The sequence below is a fragment of the Rhinopithecus bieti genome, unplaced genomic scaffold (genome assembly GCF_001698545.2).
Source record: "Rhinopithecus bieti isolate Rb0 unplaced genomic scaffold, ASM169854v2 scaffold_38779, whole genome shotgun sequence".
Classification (NCBI taxonomy): Eukaryota; Metazoa; Chordata; class Mammalia; order Primates; family Cercopithecidae; genus Rhinopithecus; species Rhinopithecus bieti.
Window position 1 is genome coordinate 297,901 of NW_016816249.1, and position 20,866 is coordinate 318,766.

Genomic DNA, 20,866 nt, shown 5'->3' on the forward strand with positions numbered 1-20,866 from the left:
GTGCATATCCAGAGTGCAAGATGATTCAGTCTCACCAAGAACACTGAGAGTCACATGGCTATCAGCATTATTGTGATAAGAACTACTATTTGTGGAGATAGTTCAGCAAATGTGCCATGTAGAAATTGATTAAGTCAGAGTTATCTTTAACTTGCCACCACAGAGAAGAGATTAATTTCATACACTTCCACTGAGAAGAGGTAAGAATACAAAACCAAGCTGATTTGCAGGAATAAACTTGATATTCAAATACTATTTCCTGAATGACATTTTCTGAGACAAGCTAATTGTAATTACTTTCAGCTTCAAAAAATAATAAATTTATCTCATAGTAAGCTTACAGATAGAATAAATAAAACGTGAATTTAGGTAAATTATAAGTCAATATTTAAGTATATTTTAAAATTTCTATTTTAATTTCTGTTTAAATTAGAATAACAAAAAAAATTATGTAATACCTGTGCAAAGCCCTGAATGCAGACTTTATCTTGAGCTTTGTCAGTTTACAATGTTATTTCAGTTTTGTGCTCAGATTTGAGTGATTGCAGGAAGAGAGTAAAGTTCTTTAATGCTGTCAATACTTTAAAAGAGTATTTGCACTTTTCCTGCCTCTCTATTATTCTAAAAATGAGAACATTCCAAAAGTCAGTCATCCCAGTTTATTCTAAAAAGAGGTGTAGAAATACTGGTTGTTTCACAAGAGACTAATCACCCAAGGATATGTGTTTAGAGATATTGGTTTCTTAAACATGGTTTTCTAGTCAGGCAAAGGATTCCCTGGAGCTTATACATCTGTGGTTGGTATTTTGGGATAAGAATAAAGCTAGAAATAGTGAGGCATATCCAATTTCATTAATGATTTTTACATTTGAAATAAAAGCTCTATTGAAGTTACACATACTTTTTCATGTATTTGTTTCTACTGCTTTGTAAATTAAAATCGCTCAATTAAGAGAAACTGGTGTCTGTGATTCTCCAAGAACCTTCCTAAGTTATTCTACTTAGAATAATTGCTTTATCATTCATATGAATGAGAATTTCTTCTCTTAATCATTGCTAATCTCCTCCATCTTCAAATACTCTACCTGGCTTCTAAAACACCACGGCTTCCTGACTTTTCACCTATGGCTTAGGCAAGTCCTTCCCTGTGTCTTTTGTTGAATGTTTCTCATCTGCTTAATCACCAATCAACCTATTGCCCACAATTTCATATTTGGCCTGTTTTCACTTAGATTCTATCACTACATATCACCCATTCCCACAGCTTTAATTACCATCTAAACACTAGGGGCTCTCAAACCTTGTATTATCTTCCCTTCCCTTTCCCCTTTCCCTTTCCCTTCCCCTCCCCTCCCCTCCCTTTCCTTTCATGTTGTGGGAAGTCAGGGACCCTGAATGAAGGAACTAGCTGGAGCCACAGCAGAGGAACATAAACTGTGAAGATTTCATGGACTTTTATCAGTTCCCAGATAATACTTTTATAATTTCTTATGCCTGTCTTTACTTTAATCTCATAATCCTGTTATCTTCGTAAGCTGAGGATGTACGTCATCTCAGGACCACTGTGATACTTGTGTTAACTGTACAAATTGATTATAAAACATGTGTGTTTGAACAATATTAAATTAGTGCACCTTGAAAAAGAACAGAATAACAGCGATTTTTATGGAACAAGGGAAGAAAACCATAATGTCTGATTGCCTGTGGGGTCGGGCAAAGAAGCCTTATTTTTCTTCTTGCAGAGAGTCTATAAACGGACATGCAAGTAGGAGAGATATCACTAAATTCTTTTCCTAGCAAGGAATATTAATATTAATACCCTGGGAAAGGAATGCATTCCTGGGTGGAGGTCTATAAATGGCCACTCTGGGAATGTCTGTCTTATGCAGTTGAGATGAGGAGTGAGATATGCCCTGGTCTCCTTCAGAACCCTCAAGCTTACTACGGTGGGGAAAATCTCCACCCTGGTAAATCTGTGGTCAGACCAGTTCTCTGCTCTCAAACCCTGTTTTCTGTTGTTTAAGATGTTTATCAAGACAATACATTCACTGCTGAACATAGACCCTTATCAGTGGTTCTGTTTTTGCCCTTTGCCCTGTAATCTTTGTTGGACCCTTATCAGTGGTTCTGCTTTATCCCTTTGTCCTCTTCCCTCACAAGCATGTGATCTTTGTTAGAACCTTATTACCAGTTATGCTTTTTGCGCTTTGAAGCATGTGATCTTTGTACCTACTCCCTGTTCTTACATCCCCTCCCCTTTTGAAACCCTTAATAAAAACTTACTGGTCTGAGACTTAGGCAGGCATCACGGTCCTACCAATAGGTGATGTCACCCCCAGTGACCCAGCTGTAAAATTCCTCTTTTGTACTGTCTCTCTTTATTTCTCAGCCGGCCAACACTTATGGAAAATAGAAAGAACCTGCAGTGAAATATTGGGGCAGATTCCCCAATACTTTCATTCGTTCTTTCTTTTTTAAGGGGCAGGGTCTCACTATGTTGCTGAAGCTGATCTCAAACTCCTGACCTCAAGGAATCTGCCTGCCTCAGCCTCCCAAGTAGCTGAGAATACAGGCACAAGCCATTGCACCTGGCCCTGGTACTATTTCTTGAGTTCATAATCCACAAATCTAACCTCCTGCTTTCCTGGATGCCACACAAGGTCTTCCACTCAACAAATCTGCAACTAAACTAGCCTTCGTCCTCTCAAAACTACTCTTCTTTCAGTGTTCTCAGTCACAATAATTTGTACCAAATAGTTACCTAGTTGCACAACCCAAAATCTGGGAAAAATAATAGATTTCTTTCTCCCCCATACCCCAAAATCAATAAATTATCAAGTCTTATTTATTCTAACTTCCAAAGAGCTCTTACATATGTTCCTTTATTTTCATCTGTAATGCCATTATTCTTGTCTAAGCCTACCTATGCCATTTTTGGAAGAGAATATAGTCACCTATGTGATCTTCCCACTTAAAATCCCATTATCTACACTTCAGTAAAAGAAAAAAAATTAATCAAAGCATGTAATTCTTTTGCTAAAGACACTTCACATGCTTCCCTGCCCTTAAACTGGTACATTATCATGATATAGTAGGCCATCCAAGACTTGGCTTCCTTCCTCTTCTTCAGTCTCAGAGAATAACATACTCTTTCCCTGCAACTCCAGATCCAATTTGGTTTTCTTTTACTTGCCTGGAAGTTTTAAATTCTATCAACTCTGGGGCTTTCCACTAGCTAATCATTTTGTATACAATATTTGTCCTTCATGTTTTGCCTCTTAACATCTGTTCATTCTTCAGCTTTCAGTTTCATCATTTTACCAGGGAGACTTCCCAGAACCTGAGTCCAGAAGAGTTCCTTGCATTGTATATTCTTCTAGCACTGCCTAGTACCTCTTTTGTAAGACTAACAGCCCTCAAAATTTCTCATTCAATGATGTCTTCCTCATTACATTTTAAGTTTGACATGAGCAAGACTTTGTCATGTTCACCTCTATCACATCATAAATATAGCAAGGGGTAAAACTTTTGCAACATGACTAATGTATTGAATGATGCTTCAGCTTTCTTCTTACATTCAATCACAGGACATATGACTAAAGAACTTCCTTCTCCTACTAAGGACATGAACTTATCCTTTTTTATAGCTGCATAGTATTCCATGGTGTATATGTGCCATATTTTCTTAATCCAGTCTGTCGCTGATGGACATTTGGTGGATGCAGCTGGAAACCATCATTCTCAGCAAAGTATCACAAGAACAAAACCAAATACCGCATGTTCTCACCCATAGGTGGTAATTGAACAATGAGATCACTTGAACACAGGAAGGAGAGCATCACACACCGGGTCCTATTGTGGGGAGGGGGTAGGGAAGGGATAGCATTAGGAGATATACCTAATGTAAATGACGAGTTAATGGGTGCAGCACACCAACATGACACATGTATACATATGTAACAAACCTGCACGTTGTGCACATGTACCCTAGAACTTAAAGTATAAAAAAAATTTAAAAAAGAGTCTAAAAAACAAAAAAAAAAAAAAAAAAAAGAACTTCCTTCTCTTTTTAATCTCCTTTTCTATTCTCAATTAATTTCCTCTGCCTGCATCACCTCAAGTCTCTGGGGTGAAATCCACTAATGAATTCCTTTTGCAGCTTAAGCCAATTCCAATCTTGAGCCAATCTCAGGTGAAGAAGCCTGTAAATTATCACTCTCAGTCCTCTCTTGTACTCCTAGGTCTCATGAACTCTTCATTAACAACTCCAGCTTCTCTGTTACCCCAAAAGCCTTTTGCTGCCAAGAAAACCCATGATTCACGCCTCAGGAGATAGCCTTCAAATCACAATATGTTCTGTATCTCGCTGGCCAAGTCCCTAAACTTATTTCTGCCTATATCCTCCCTCATTCATTTCAATAAGCTGTTCTGCCTGGTACCCCAGTTTCCCACTTAGAACAATGGCACATCAGGACAGGAGCACATTGGCATAATAGAATGACTTATGTACTGCTCACTGTGTTACAGAAGAGAACTATGTGGGGGCAACAGAAGAGATTTTCCTCTCATGTCACTGTAGTTATGGTTTCCCTAAGCACCTAAACTGTTTTACCTCATCTTATGTAGACAATGATTCATGTAACTGACTGTGTGTCCTAATTTTAGTAAATATTCTGCTTACATCTTTTTGGAATGTTACTATTTTCAAAATTAATTTGGGATCAACCAACATTTCTTATTCTGCTGCTGTTCTAGAGAAAATCATTTTCCTCATTTCTGAACAAGAGAAAATGAAATACAGCTCTAAACAAATGCCACTGTAAACCAAGGTAGAGCCTTTGCACTTTCAGGTCAACCATGATAACCTAGAGATTCGATTTTTCTGTGTCTGTACATCAATAATAAAGCCAAGCTTCTCCAAGGGGGATCTACTAGGCTTGTCTCAATGGCTCAATACAGGTCCTTTATTGTATTATTATCTCACCCTCATGGAAACATATTCTTGTTACAGATAACTCAGAATGACTCTCTATATTTTTTCTTTTATATTTGTATCTGTTTTCCAATACCTCTGAAAAGTTGATCCAAAAAAACACAAGTTTTAATTGTAACCAGTCAATTCAGGAAGGATAAAGGTCAAAAACTTTCAAAGAAACCTTCCTCCCCAACACCCTAAGTTTGGGAGCACAGGTAGGCATCCAGAGGTAAACATTTGCTATAACCGATAACAGGAGAAAGATCCACTTATTCACCTGTTATCAATTATAGGCACTGTATTTAAAAATCAGATGTTTTAGATTTATTTCTTTAAATTTCATTTATGGTACCATAAGTGAAGGTATGTCTGTCCACCCTGAATATATTTTCACTCCCTCATCTCAGTCATTCCAAACAATTCATACGCTAAGATTACCCATGCTAAATGGGGATTCTTTTTTACTAGCCAATATAGTACCTCAAATCCTTCCTTCTTTCCCTCTATTTCATCAGCAGGCAATTCTTTTGATACTTTTCTCTTGGGGAAATAGTGCGACTCAGAGATCTAGTCCCCCAGAGAAACTAATAATGGGCTGGGTATTGCCTGTCTCAGCAGCATCAGTGGGTCACTCTCCTGTGCAGCTAATTAGCTTCCTTTCCAATATGAAGAATTTTATATATAGCTTTGTCTTTGGGGTATTATTTACATAAATGAAGATTAAGTTACCTGAATTTCTCCTTCTCCTAAAAATGCACATCCTATGACTGAAAAGACAGGTAAAAGAGATGCTTTCAATTACAAAACTTTCCCTGTCATGGTTGTTTCTATCTCTCTATCCTTCTAAACTCCCTTTCAATTTCTTCTCTTCTGTAAAATATTTGTGCCCCAAATCTTCTGCTTTCTGAAATATTTTATCTTTTTCTTCCACACTATCTCTTATTTTCAAAATTTAATGATTAAATTATGTCTTATAAAACTAATCCCACATATAAACCCCTATGATAATTTCAGTTTGTCCCTTTAGTATGAAGTTCTTTAAAGATGCATAGTTTTCTGACTTTCATGCTCTCCAATTCATTATAAACTTCATTTTCCACTGCAAAAAGGAGATGTCTGGTCTCAGTTCTTCCCATCCTATTTGAAAACCAGATTTAGTTTTAAACCAGAGGAAGGGAATCTCAAGTATTTCCCTCTCATAGTCTGGTATGATTCTCTCTCTTTTGGTATTATCTTCCTCCACATTGGAACACTCCAGCCAATGCATAGGCTGAGAGGTTATCTCAGATTCAGAAAGATTCTGGCCTTATCCCAGGGGAGGGTACAGAGGAGCTGATGGCTATGAATTCTGAAATGGAATAAGAAAGGCAGTTGGGAAGAGAAATGCCCTGTGAAAAAGAAGAAATAATCTTTTAGGAAGGAAAGGCTAATTTTATTTTAAAACAAAATAAGAACTCAAGAAATAAGAGGGTTCTTCCAATAGGTTACAGTGATCTGTCAAACATATATGGGCTTCCAGGTTTTTCTAAAGACTGTTTCTACTAAGAAAGCATGACCACTATTGAGAAAGGCCATTAAACTGGAATTTAGGAGGCCTGACTTCTGATTCTGACTTCTTGAATGTATTGTTAGCCATTTAAACACACTGTTGTTTCTCTTTCTACCTGTAGAATCTCAAAGTTCTTTCCCACTTCTGTACAAAACTGTAATTCTGAACATCCTTTTTGGTTTAATATATGTCTGCATTTCCTGTTTGAAGATATGTGTCCCAGATCCTAAATGACTGACAAATTTTAAATCTCCAATAGGAAAGATGACAAACTCTATGGAAACTTGGCTTCTGAAGAACTCCTAGGAGTTTCCCAAAGTCATCAGTGTTTCCTAAGAAGGCAGAGAAATCAAACACATGGTCTTTTCCTCCAAACAAGCTCCTTTGGGTCATCAGGATTTCTTCAACAATAACATGTAATAATTCCAAATGTTTGTAATAGAAGGGGTGGGACTTTCTTCACTTATTTAAATACTCCCTTTTTTATACTACTGAGTTTTCATCAAAAATACAAGCTTGTGGAGGAGTACTTTAAAATGTAACTTCTCTCTGTTTTGTGGGGCTACTATTTATTTCTCACATTAACAATTTATTACTCTGTTTTAGAAAATTCATTCATCAAGTATTTCTTGAGCTTTTTCTATGAGGCAGGTACTGTTTTGGGCAGGTAATACAGCACTGAACAAAGTAAAAAGTTTCCCTGCACTCATGGACTTTAGTTTTACATTTATGAAAAGCTACAAATATTAGAATAAGTAAAATACTGCCTGGAGGCTAAAGGCATATTTTGATCACTTATTCCCTAATTCTTTTAGGAGAGAACTCACCTGTCAGTTAGCGGAACCATTACCAGTGATATCCAACTATACATTCCATCCCACCATACCTCATTATCACACCCATTCACTCACAAGCTTAAAGTCTTAACTTTTCTCCATATCAGTGACTATTTCCTACAGCTTTTACTTTCCACGTTTGCAGTGACAATATACATAAACAGTATATGAAAACTCAAGTAAAATCTACTCTTTCAGGTGTTCATAATGCATCAATGTATATTGCTTTAAGCCATGAAGGTAACCTAAGTAAACACATACCATGTTCCACCAATGCTTCTTTTGATCATCATTTTATCTTCCTCTTTTTTTCTTTAGAATTCTTTCTTATTCCTTCACCTGACCCTTCTTTCATTCTCCAACTTTCTTTCCAATTCATCTTTATTCTTCCCTTTCCTTTTTACTCTCTTTAAACATTCTATTGACTCTGATTCCTCCACACTGATATTGAACACCCATAGTTTCATATTTTGGATTGTGATTGTTTTATTTTAAAATGGTAAATGTTCATGTTATAAAGATAATTTTTCAGTCTTTAGACTAATAGGTTCATGTAGCTTGGAATTTTCCTCTTTAAAAAAATTAATGATCACCCACACTCCAAGACAAACACCATTTCAGTAGCAATATGAATTTCAGTAGTAATAGGAATCTCCAAATCTGAAAAGTAATTCAGACGTTAATTGCTTTAATTGTTTTGTAAATGATCTTATAAGATGAAATATCACTTTCATGATGAGAGTCCTAGAGTGCTTGGTTTATATATTGTATCTTAGTTTTAACAGGATAAAACACTTGATCCTAAGCAGTAAACATGATTCTTCAGCTTCAACTTTATTTCCTTATAAATAAATATGTATGAATTGGTGTTGAGCTTAGTAAGTCACCAAACACCTTCTGCTCAGCAGCATAAAGGACATTTCCATTAAACCTCCCAGGCATAATCTTATTTACTCTATAATGCTTCCCAGGTTCAATTCCTCTCCCAAAATTCTTTGTTCCTAAGCCCCTGTGATCTGGGTGATCTAAATATGGGCAAGAAGTCCAGGGATAGCAGTATGAATGAAGTGAAAATAGTAAAACATAGTTTAAAAATGTACAGATTCTCTCTGATTTATAATAGGGTTATGTCCTGAGAAATCCATCGTAAGTCAAAAATGCATTGAATATTCCTAATCTACCTCACATCACAGTTTAGCCTAGCCTACCTTAAATGTGCTCAGAACACTTAGCTTATATAAGATCACCTAATACAATGCCTATTTTATAATAAAGTATTGAACAGCTCACGTAATATATTGACTACTATTCTCAAGTACAGTTTCTTCTGAATGCATGTCACTTTCTCACCATTGTAAAGTCAAACAATTGTAGGTCAAACTATCACAAGCCAGAGACCATCCATATGTATTTCATTCAGAAAATGCTGGAAAGAGCATTTAAGAGAATACCTAGATGAGAGAAGGTAGAAATCCATACACAAATTGACTGAGAGTTTTTAAAAATGCATGCATATTGTGGAGATAGAAATCAAATCTATTTGTCTCCATCTGCCATATTCTTCCCAAAATATTATCTCTTCTTATCCCATTGTACTATATTGCATTTATTTGACCATTTATTGTGTATCTCTTAATATTTCCCACTTCATCATTACTAGCCTCACTGACTCTGAACTTGATAAGAGCACCCGAGCATTAATGTTTCTTATAATTATTTAATGATTACCAGAATTCGTTCAGTATGGCCAGGTCTGGTCAAAGTGAGGCAGGCGAGATGCTTTGTCAACTGCCTGGATGGAATGTCTCAAGAGGATTCCATTTCATGATAGCATTATACTAAGTTCAAGAAGTTTAATCAGGACCCTTCACTTACTTAACTATACCTCCTTGAGAATCCTATCTATGAAAACATTCTAGTCGTTTGTAAAAATGATTGATTAGATGAGGGAAGTAGTAGAGTTCTTTATTTCTTTAGTTGGTTTGCTCTCTTATAAGAGTCAATCCTAGTTTTCAAAATTCTTAATAAACCATTTATTCCTTCAGCTTTCTATGCCATTTGATGTTTTGTCAAAATATATATACAATATATATCTATATACCGAAAGTATTTCAAAATCTAGAAACAGAGCTTTAGAGCTTTGTAACGCTCTTTTAAAAATCAAAAGCAACTGTTATTTAAAATGTTGTACTATGCAATTTGTTTACATTACTCTTAGTATTTTTTAAGAAAAGTCTTCCCAATATTATAAATGCATCTATCAATATTTATTTTAATAACTGTTATTACAGTCCATCATGTACATGCATTATACTTAAACCTAATGCTTGGTATTTAAATTGTTTCAAGATTGTATCACTGTCAATAAAGTGTGATGAATATTTCTATGCTGAAAACTTCTGTAAAAATAGAATTCCAAGAGTATTATTGCACCAAAAGGCATGGACTTAAAATTCTTGATACATGATTTCAAAATATTTTAAGGTTTGAATCAGTCTATATTCCCTCCAGCAGTGTATAAAAGTGTCAGTTTCACTGATCCTCAGCCAGTTTGGGTAATAATAATTGTAAAACTTTTTTTTTTTTTTTTTTTTTTNTTTCTATGCTGAAAACTTCTGTAAAAATAGAATTCCAAGAGTATTATTGCACCAAAAGGCATGGACTTAAAATTCTTGATACATGATTTCAAAATATTTTAAGGTTTGAATCAGTCTATATTCCCTCCAGCAGTGTATAAAAGTGTCAGTTTCACTGATCCTCAGCCAGTTTGGGGTAAAAAAAATTTAAAAATTTTTTTTTTTTTTTTTTTTTTTTGAGACAGAGTCTCCGTCACCAGGCTGAAGTGCAGTGGTGTGATCTCAGCTCACTGCAACCTCCGCCTCCCGGGGTCAAGCTATTCTCCTGCCTCAGCCTCCCAAGTAGCTGGGACTACAGGTGTGCACCACCACGCCCAGTTAATTTTTGTTATTTTTAGTAGAGGTGGGTTTTCACCAAGTTGGACAGGATGGTCTCAATCTCTTGACCTCGTGATCTACTCTCCTCAGCCTCCCAAAGTGCTGGGATTACAGGCGTGAGCCACCATGCCTAGCCTGTAAAACTTTTTCCTAATTTAACAGAAAGATAATAGTATTAAATTGTATCATATTTATTTGATTTCTAAGACACACACACATATATCTATATATACAAATAGATGTATAGCTTACATTTTAATTCTTCCTTCATTTGTTCATTTATTTGGTCTTGGAGATTTTGTGAAATTGTTTAAATTCTTTTTTATATTATGAAGATATCAACCTTTTGTCTGTACAGTATTTCAAATTCACATATGATTCACGTGTTAATGTGGGGTAGATCATTATAGGCACATGTAGGAAACAGCTTTCAGAGGTGCCTTAACTGTAATTATGCATTTGTATTCTCATTTCCAGTTTTTATTTAATGTTATTATTGATTACATTTTTTAAGATTCTGTATTTTAAAACTAATATATTTTATATATTTATATACAATCTTGCCATTTTCTAGGATTTCATATTTCTTTATTTCTGTTTTCTACCTTTTTTTGCCTGATTTTTTGAGTTTTTATGCATTCTTTTCCACTTTCTTAAGGTGCTAATAAGTTCATGTATTTGAGCAAATGAGAACATTTAGAGCAATAAACTGCCTATAAGCATAGCTTTGTCCATATTACATTAACATTTTATACCCTGGGTTCCCACTATTTTTAAATAATCTATTATCAAATAAAAGATTTGTTAATAATAAATTTTAAATTATTAACACTTAACACATTATTTTCAGTCCCACTAAGTTGATTCCTCCTTTCTTTTCTTTCAGGTTGCTTCAGAGTCTTCCCTTCTATCTGATTCAATGAACCAAGTAAATGACTCTGAGGTTACAGAATTTGTATTACTTGGACTTGCACAATCCTTGGAAATGCAGTTTTTTCTTCTTCTCTTCTTCTCTTTATTCTATGTGGGAATTATCCTGGGAAACCTCTTCATCATGTTGACAGTGATCTTTGATCCTCACTTACACTCCCCCATGTATATTCTGCTGGCCAACCTATCGCTCATTGACTTGAGCCTTTCTTCTACCACAGTTCCTAGGTTGATCTATGATCTTTTTACTGATTGTAAAGTTATTTCCTTCCATAATTGTATGATACAAATGTTCTTTATCCATGTTACGGGAGGAGTTGAAATGGTGTTGCTGATAGTCATGGCATATGATAGGTACACTGCAATCTGCAAGCCGCTCCACTATCTAACTATTATGAATCCCAAAATGTGCATGCTTTTGGTAGTAGCAGCTTGGGTCATTGGGGTGATTCATGCTATGTCTCAGTTTGTTTTTGTCATAAATTTACCTTTCTGTGGCCCTAATAATGTCGGGACCTTTTATTGTGATTTCCCTCGGGTTATTAAACTTGCATGCATGGACACTTACGGGCTAGAATTTGTGGTCACTGCCAACAGTGGATTCATATCTATGGGCACCTTCTTTTTCTTAATTGTATCATACGTCTTTATTCTGGTCACTGTCCGACGACATTCCTCAAATGATTTATCCAAAGCATTCTTCACTTTGTCAGCTCACATGACTGTAGTGGTTTTGTTTTTTGCTCCATGTATATTTCTCTATGTGTGGCCTTTCCCTACTAAGTCATTGGATAAATTTTTTGCCTTTGTGAACTTCGTTGTCACCCCTGTCTTAAATCCTGCCATCTATACTTTAAGGAACAAAGATATGAAGGTTGCAATGAGAAGGTTAAGTCAACAGATTTTAAATTCTAGGGAGATGACATAACGGATTTGGTTCATGAGAGCACAGGATAAATGCCATGGACCATAGAGACTCTTATGATCACCATGATCACTATGAAATGTGCACATTTTTAGTATTGCCTTAAAAAACTGAGAAATCGGCCAGGCACGGTGGCTCAAGCCTGTAATCCCAGCACTTTGGGAGGCCAAGACGGGCAGACACGAGGTCAGGAGATCAAGACCATCCTGGCTAACCTGGTGAAACCCCGTCTCTACCAAAAAATACAAAAAACTAGCCGGGCGAGGTGGCGGGCGCCTGTAGTCCCAGCTACTCGGCAAGCTGAGGCAGGAGAATGGCATAAACTCAGGAGGCGGAGCTTGCAGTGAGCTGAGATCTGGCCACTGCACTCCAGCCTGGGCGACAGAGCAAGACTCCATCTCAAAAAAAAAAATAAATAAATAAACTGAGAAATCTGCAAAAGGATGTATTAATTCTAAGAATTTTATTTCAGATAAAGTTGTAACAATTTTGTTAATCATAAAAAAGTATTATATATTCCTATCTAATGCGTATACCTAAATTATTAACAGCAATGACCATCTTTAATTTTCATGTGGTTATTTTGTATCTGTATATAAGCACATACATATATATATATGACCTAGGTTTATTTATCAGCATTTTTATACTGATAATAAGCATCACTGGAAATTAACTTTCTTATGGAAATTACATGGATCCAATGGATAGAATATGGGTTTATATAAATGAGCAAATGCTAAAATAAAGGAAGAAACAATTTCTATTTCAATCGTACTTTAAGTTAGATAAATGGTAAGGTCAACAGGTTGTTACAACTCTTAAGTATTATTTTCAGTTTGATTGTCAATATGTTTTGTACAATGTTATTTTAGAAATAGACTCTAGTACTCTGTATTATGCAAAATTTGTCTGTTACACTTTTTAACAACACAATCCTATTGCCCTTGAAATCTTCTTCAAAGCATTACTCGAGTCACTCCTAAAAAGCATCTACAACCTAAAAGTATTTGAAGAGATTTATTTCCTGGAGGAGAGACTCCATTGTGATCTTAAAAGAACATTTAATGTGCCTGCACTTAACTTAAGGTGCTTAGGACAAAGAAGATGATTGACATCTTTCAGGTAAAACCTGGTAAGCTTGGTGGTCCAGGAACACAACTGAGACATCACTTGAATGTATTTCTATGACTGTTTTAAGAAACATTAATTGTGGTGACTCACTCAGCTCACTTTTAACTACTGCATGGTAATTAAAGATGCAAAATAAAATAAGTTACAAGAAGTGAGGCTTTTTTATTGGTCAAAGCAATTTTTCTATATTTTCTCCACAAGTTGGTCATAAAAGTTCTAAGCATTCCTCTTTTTATAAAATCGAAGCATTATTACTTACTCTCTTGTTAACCTATCTGGATTTTAATTTTGTAACTTTATTATATTTGTTTTGCTGTGATTCTTTTTTTTTAATATATACTTTAAGTTCTAGCACCTTTAGACTCAGTGAGATAGCAAAAATATCCAAATAGACCAAAAACTTTTTGGCAATGTCCTCTAATTCAAGAAAATTCTGTGTGTTTTCTCTAATGGCCAAGGGAAAACTTGTGAGACTACAAAAGTTAGTCTCAGTACACAAAGTTCAGACTGGCTATTCCCAGATCTCTTCAGGTACATCTGGTCCATTCATAAAGGCTCTTAATTAGCCAAGTGGTTTACTAAAAAGAACAATTCACTATATATTATTCTCTTAAAATTTTTATGCTTCAAGGGAGTACACATAAAGGGAAATTTGTACTCCTCATTCTCTGAAATTTGCTGTAGTCTCTTCCAGTTATGAAGAAGGTAGGTGGAAACAAATATGTTAGAAGAATGAACCAAATTGTAGCATTTTATTGGCAATGAGATGATTCTATTAGTAGGAATCCATTCTGCATAATTCCATTTTGTGTTTACCTTCTGGGAAAATGAAAGGATTCTGTAGAGTTAGCTTAAATACTTAGAGGAATTAATATGAATAATGCTAGCAAGAATAACCCTTGTTATAAGTATTATGCTGGCAACAATTGTCGAGTCTTCCTCCTGACTCTTCTGGGCTAATTTGTTCTTTTCTCCCCCATTTAATGGTCCTCTTCCCCATCTTTCCCTATGTCCGGTGTTTCTTGCCCACCTCCTTCCCTCCTTTTTATAATACCAGTGAAACCTGGTTTGGGGCACTTCTTTCACATAAAGGTACAAATCATACTTAGAGTTGTGAGGATTTTAGAGTTTTGATGGAATAAACTCATTTAAAACAGGAAAGCTAAGGCCCAGAGATTTTTAAATGATATTCCCATGATCACACTGTGAATTTGTGCCAGAACCCAAATGCCTACTTCCATCTTACTGAGACTTATTATAAGTACACAAGGCATTTTTCTTTAAACCTAGGTAAAAGTTTTTTTTTGTAAATGCAAAATTCTAATGGTTGAATTCCAAGAATAATCTACGGCATGAAAGATTTTACCTTTCAACAGTGACTGGCTCTTCCTGGTTGCTACAATGAGTGCATAAGATTCTGAAGAACTCCTTTAATGGGCCTAAACTTAATGTTCGACTTAGAATAAATACAATTCTTCTAAATTTTTTTGAATAATTTTTGAAAAGTCAGAAATGAGCTTTGAAAGAATTATGGTGGTGAAGGATCCCCTCCGCAGCATAAATTCAGGAGAGAGATGTCTTAACTACATTAGCAAGAAATTCTTTTTGCTAAAGAAAAGCATTCCTGAATTCTTACTAACAACCATGATAGAAAGTATTTTGCTACAGATGAGAACCCTTGGTCAACCTCATCCTTGGCATATTTCATGTGGAGATATAATTTCAAGTTTGTCCTTGTCAATCAATGAGATGAATTAATTTTATATCAACACATATCTAAGGTCTATTCTAAATTGCACACTTTGATTCAAAAGAAACAGTTCAACCAATCAGTCAGGACAGAAATTATCTCACAATAAAAATCCTATCATTTGTACTGTCAATGATTAGTATAGATTATATTTACTACTGTGCTAAGCAGAAGAGAACTGAAGTGAATGTTGACAATTTATTCCACTATTAGACTTCTCTTTATTCTTAAAATATTTAGAATCACTAAATTTTATAGGACTTTAAAACAGTAATATGCTGCTTGCGTGTGTAAGACTAAGACATGGGATTCAGAGTAGTAAAGAGAAAAGTGGAATTTCCAAGCACTATGAATTACTGTGATTTAAAAAACAGCAAAAAACAAATAACAGTATTCCTCCAAAAAAATGCCAAGTGTAAACTCTATACCTTCACATCTCCCATGGAATGTTAGTCATCAATTTCCACTTCTCTCTTTTACATCTTACTTGCCCATTAACTCTTACACCTAAACTAAAGATTGTTAATATGGCTATACCTCACCTTCAGGATACTTTTATTTGTTTCTTCTCTTCACTGCAAAACTTCTTGAAACAGTACTTATTTTCTCTCCTCCATACACAATTGAAATGGCTCTCAACTCATGCCCAGAAGTCAGTGTTCAGTCTCTCACCTAGCAGACAGCAACTTACGAAGATGCCCCAACAATACCTCCTCGTGTCTAGACAGTTATCATTATCCTTTACCTTTTTCTGTATTTATTTCTGCTTCTAAAAGGGATCTCTATCTAAAATATTGTTATACTAGTGCTTGTGATAATTATTATCAGAGTTAAAGCCATCACAATGTTCCCAATTACTTAGACTAAAGACACTGGAATAACGTTTTTTTGTTTTCCACATCTTGCTGAAAAAATATTTTGTTATCAGTACCTTAATAATGGCTATTACATATTGACCATTACTATTTGCTAGAAAATTTATATACCTGGTCATATCCAATCCTCACAGAACTTCTATAAAGTTGTGCTATTATCACCTATCTTTTCTGGATGTGGCCATAAGACTCAAATCACTTAAGTAACTTGTCTAAGGTCATTCAGATACATAGTAGATATACCCAGGATTTGAACACAAGCCTCCTGGCACACAAGCTCACATCTTAACCACTTTAATATGTTGCTCGATGGGATCTTACAGGTCTTCATTCACCCCTTTCCTGCTCACACAACCACAACCTGCAGTTATTACCTATTGTTAGGCTTAAAATAATTACTTGGCTTCATTCCCAAGCTCCTTCCTTTCCAATTCACATAGAGTCCAGAGCTAAATTAAACAATCATTCAAAATTCTTCACTAGTTTTTGTCTCTATAATAAAACAGAAATCCTTTAGAAAGCATTCCAAAATATCTTACCAATTTCATCTCCTATGAAACTCCTTCACACTTTCTCTCATTTAAACTTTATTGCATTTTCCTTTTCTCACTTCACTTTTGAATTTCCTATTCTTTTATCCTCTCTTTTAAGTATTATATTTATGATATTATTTTTTCTTTTTTCTATTTTTTATCTTTCATTTCATTTTGGCCTATTTTTTTCTCTTAAGAACTTTAATATCACCAAATAACATGTGTGCTACAAACTGTTTTGTAGTTCAAAGAAAAAGGAGATAAACATAGGGTTGTGGCATAGACTTAATCTGGCAGAGAGACAAGCATAAATAATGGTATTTTATATTAGGGATAAACCTAACATTAATGGAGACACTGAGAAGATCAAGGTACCTGAATTATAAGGCATAGCCAGGGAAATAGTGTGAGATAAAATTATGATCTTTGGTTGTTGAATTCTGAATGTCTTTAAGTAATCAAGTATAGAAAGTCACTGTTTAAGAGTGAGCAGAATGAAACAAAATGAGGCTTTGAATTTGAATATAATAATTCTGACTTCCTTCTCATTCTCTTCTTCAAGGTAACTGAAGTGGCTATTTCCTGGAATGAATCAACGAGTGAAACAAATAATTCCATAGTGACTGAATTCATTTTTCTGGGTCTCTCTGATTCTCAGGAACTCCAGATCTTCCTATTTGTGTTGGTTTTTGTATTCTATGGAGGAATCGTGTTTGGAAACCTTCTTATTGTCATAACAGTGGTATCTGACTCCCACCTTCACTCTCCCATGTACTTTCTGCTAGCCAACCTCTCAGTCATTGATCTGTCTCTGTCTTCAGTCACAGCCCCCAAGATGATTACTGACTTTTTCAGCCAGTGCAAAGCCATCTCTTTCAAGGGCTGCCTTGTTCAGATATTTCTCCTTCACTTCTTTGGTGGGAGTGAGATGGTAATCCTCATAGTCATGAGCTTTGACAGATATGTAGCAATATGCAGACCCCTGCACTATACTACAATTATGTGTGGCAATGCACGTGTCGGCATTATGGCTGTTGCATGGGGAATTGGCTTTCTCCATTCAGTGAGCCAGTTGGCCTTTGCCGTTCACTTACCCTTCTGTGGTCCCAATGAGGTCGATAGCTTTCATTGTGACCTTCCTAGGGTAATCAAACTTGCCTGTACAGATACCTACAAGCTAGATATTATGGTCATTGCTAACAGTGGTGTGCTCACCGTGTGTTCTTTTGTTCTTCTAATCGTCTCATACACTATCATCCTAATGACCATCCAGCGTCGCCCTTCAGATAGGTCATCCAAAGCTGTGTCCACTTTGACTGCTCACATCACAGTAGTTCTTTTGTTCTTTGGACCATGTGTCTTTATTTACGCCTAGCCATTCCCCATCAAGTCATTAGATAAATTCCTTGCTGTATTTTACTCTGTGATCACCCCTCTCTTGAACCCAATTATATACACACTGAGGAACAAAGACATGAAGACGGCAATAAGATGGCTGAGAAAATGGGATGTGCATTCTAGTGTAAAGTCTTAAATCTTATATAACTGTGAGATTAATCTCAGATAATGACATAAAATATAGTGAAATTGGTAAGTTATTTAGTAAAAGCTCATGAAAATTGTGCCTTCCATTCCCATATAATTTAGTAATCGTCTAGGAACTTTCACATACATTGCCTCAATTTATCTTTCAACAACTTGCGTGTTATATTTTGGAATATACAAAGTTATCATGCTTTCAAAATATTATTTTGTTAATTCTTAGAACAAAGAAAGGCATAAACATATTAGTATTTGTGTACACCTGTACCTTCCTGTGTGTTTAGTAGAAGTTTAGTAGAAGAAAGGAGAGAAAATACAGCCTAGCTTATAAATATTTTACTATTTTTATTTGGTCCATTTTGTGAAAAACATAAAAAAAGAACTGTCACATGCTTAATTTAAAAAATATATGCTTAGTGGTAAGGAGATATATGTCAACTTTTAAGAGGTTTGAAAAACAAATGCCTCCCATTATAAGCGTTCATACTTCACCCTCCCACCACTGTAACAACCCGCAATCCAGAAGGGCATTATCAGGAGTGACTGGAAGAGTAATTTTGCCAATGTGAAATGTGCCTTCTAGGTATTTGACATCTGTGGTATAACTGCTCATAAGCAGTAGAAAGAATTTAGAGGGATCCAGTCTCTCATCATGTGGCACAAATTACATTACTTGGGGCCGGGCACAGTGGCTCACACCTGTAATCCCAGCACTTTGGGAGGCTAAGGCGGGCAGATCACGAGGTCAGGAGATCGAGACCATCCTGGCTAACATGGTGAAACCCCGTCTCTACTAAAACTACAAAAAATTAGCTGGGCGTGGTGGCAGCCTCCTCTAATCCCAGCTACTCAGGAGGCTGAGGCAGGAGAATGGCGTGAACCCAGGAGTCGGAGCCTGCAGTGAGCCAAGATCATGCCACAGCACTCCAGCCTGGCCTGGGCAACAGAGTGACGACTCTGTCTAAAAAAAAAAAAAAAAAAAAAAAAAAGTATGTTACTGGATCCATCCATGCTCATTTTTCCATGGTTTAATTTCTAAAAGCACAGGCTTTAAAGTAAATAAAAACCCAAAAAAAAAAAAAAAAAAAAAAAACGCTGAGTTAACTCTACTGACGCTTAATCACGATTTTGGACACATTACTTAGTTTTCATAAGTTTTAGTTTCTACATTTATAAACAGGAGATAATACCTATTATGCATGGTTATTATGAAGGAAAATGACAAAATAGATATAAATCAAATAGCCCACTTTGAGGCATATTAAGCATTAATAAACATTAGATACTATTAAAATCCTATATATCAACAAAGCCAAAAGTTTCAACCTTGATTTTTTCCCAGCATTCTTATGAAATATGACACATTCCAATCTTAACAGATGCTCATTTAGGATACTGTAGTTGTAAGTGGAAGTGTGTATATTTGTGTGCAAGTATGTACTCATACTTCCACCTTACCGCCCTAGGAAGGTATGCCGAAAATTTAAGATAGAAGTAAAGGAAAATATAAATTGAAAAAAAAAATCCTTAACAAATGATTCTGACAAATATCCTCTCTTTCCAGGGAGAATCACTGAGTCAGAATAAAATTGAACATTAAATATTCTAAGAAAAAAGAATCCAGTTTGTCAAAATGTCACTTGAATTATTAGATAAGGAGAGTCAGATGATAAGAGGGTTAAAATTATGTTTATCTTAGGAAAAGTAGAATAGAAAATTCATAAGCAGATTAAAAACACATAATAAAAGTAGTAAATAATAATGACAGTATCTCAAATCAGTGCAGGGGGGAAAGACCTACTAATGTGATGGTGGGATAATTGGATAGCAATATGGAAAAAATATATTTAATCTATTTGTTACACCAAATGCCAGGACAATCTCTAAGTAAACTCAAGACATAACTCTTTTTTCAAAAAACTCTACAAACATTAAAAGAAAACAAGTTAATGTTTTTATAATCTATGAATATGACAAAGATGGATAACATTGACTATCAAATTAATTTTTAATGCATAGTTATCAGAAAAGTTAAAAGATAAGTGAGAAGAAACTACTTATAACTCACATATTAAAGTAGTAGTTCTAACACATATGGAACTTCTAAAAAAAACCCAAAGTATTAATAGGAAAATGGGCAAAAGAGATAAACTTACAGTTCATACACAAGGAGAGTCTTTTTTTTCTTGTTTTTTACAGTTGTAGGCAAAAAACTTTTATTTTGCATTTATTTGTAAAATTTACCCCAATTTATTCATAATTCATTTAACTACTAAGTGCATTAATATGTACAATGCCATGGGAGAAACCAATATATTCAGAATTTCTCTTGAAATTTGAACAGAAGTTATGGGCACCCCTCCCCTGGGAAAGAGGCAGGCAAAAAAGTTTTGAATCTATGCAGTAACATATGTTACTTATATGAATACACACACACACACATATACACACATACATACATATTATCTGAATTAGGTCTGGTCTTTTTTTTTTTTTTTTTTTAATACTTTAAGTTCTGGGATACATGGGCAGAATGTGCAGGTTTGTTACACAGGTATACACGTGCCATGGTGGTTTGCTGCGCCCATCAACTCGTCACCGACATTAGGTATTTCTCCTAATGCTATCCCTCCCCTTGCCTCCCACCCCACAACAGACCCTGGTGTGTGATGTTCCCCTCCCTGTGCCCATATGTTCTCATTGGTCAATTCCCACTTATGAGTAAGAACATGTGGTGTTTGGTTTTCTGTTCTTGTGTTAGTTTGCTGAGAATGATGGTTTCCAGCTTCATCTATGTCCCTGCAAAGGACATGAACTCATTCTTTTTTATGGCTGCAAGAAATGCAAATCAAACTCACAATGA

General features: G+C 35.4%; 2 protein-coding genes across 2 annotated transcripts; both read left to right on the top strand.

Annotated features, from left to right (window-relative positions):
• Positions 1 to 11,233: 11,233 nt before the first annotated feature.
• On the top strand, positions 11,234 to 12,172 carry LOC108516931 (olfactory receptor 4F6-like). The gene has a single exon (XM_017854685.1). The coding sequence runs from the start codon at positions 11,234 to 11,236 to the stop codon at positions 12,170 to 12,172; it is 939 nt and encodes a 312-aa protein (XP_017710174.1).
• Positions 12,173 to 14,311: 2,139 nt separating this feature from the next.
• Positions 14,312 to 17,995, top strand: LOC108516932 (olfactory receptor 4F17-like). Its single transcript, XM_017854686.1, is given in 2 exon segments — positions 14,312 to 14,395; positions 17,024 to 17,995. Coding segments are annotated over 2 exon segments (1,056 nt in total).
• The last annotated feature ends 2,871 nt before the right edge of the window (positions 17,996 to 20,866 follow it).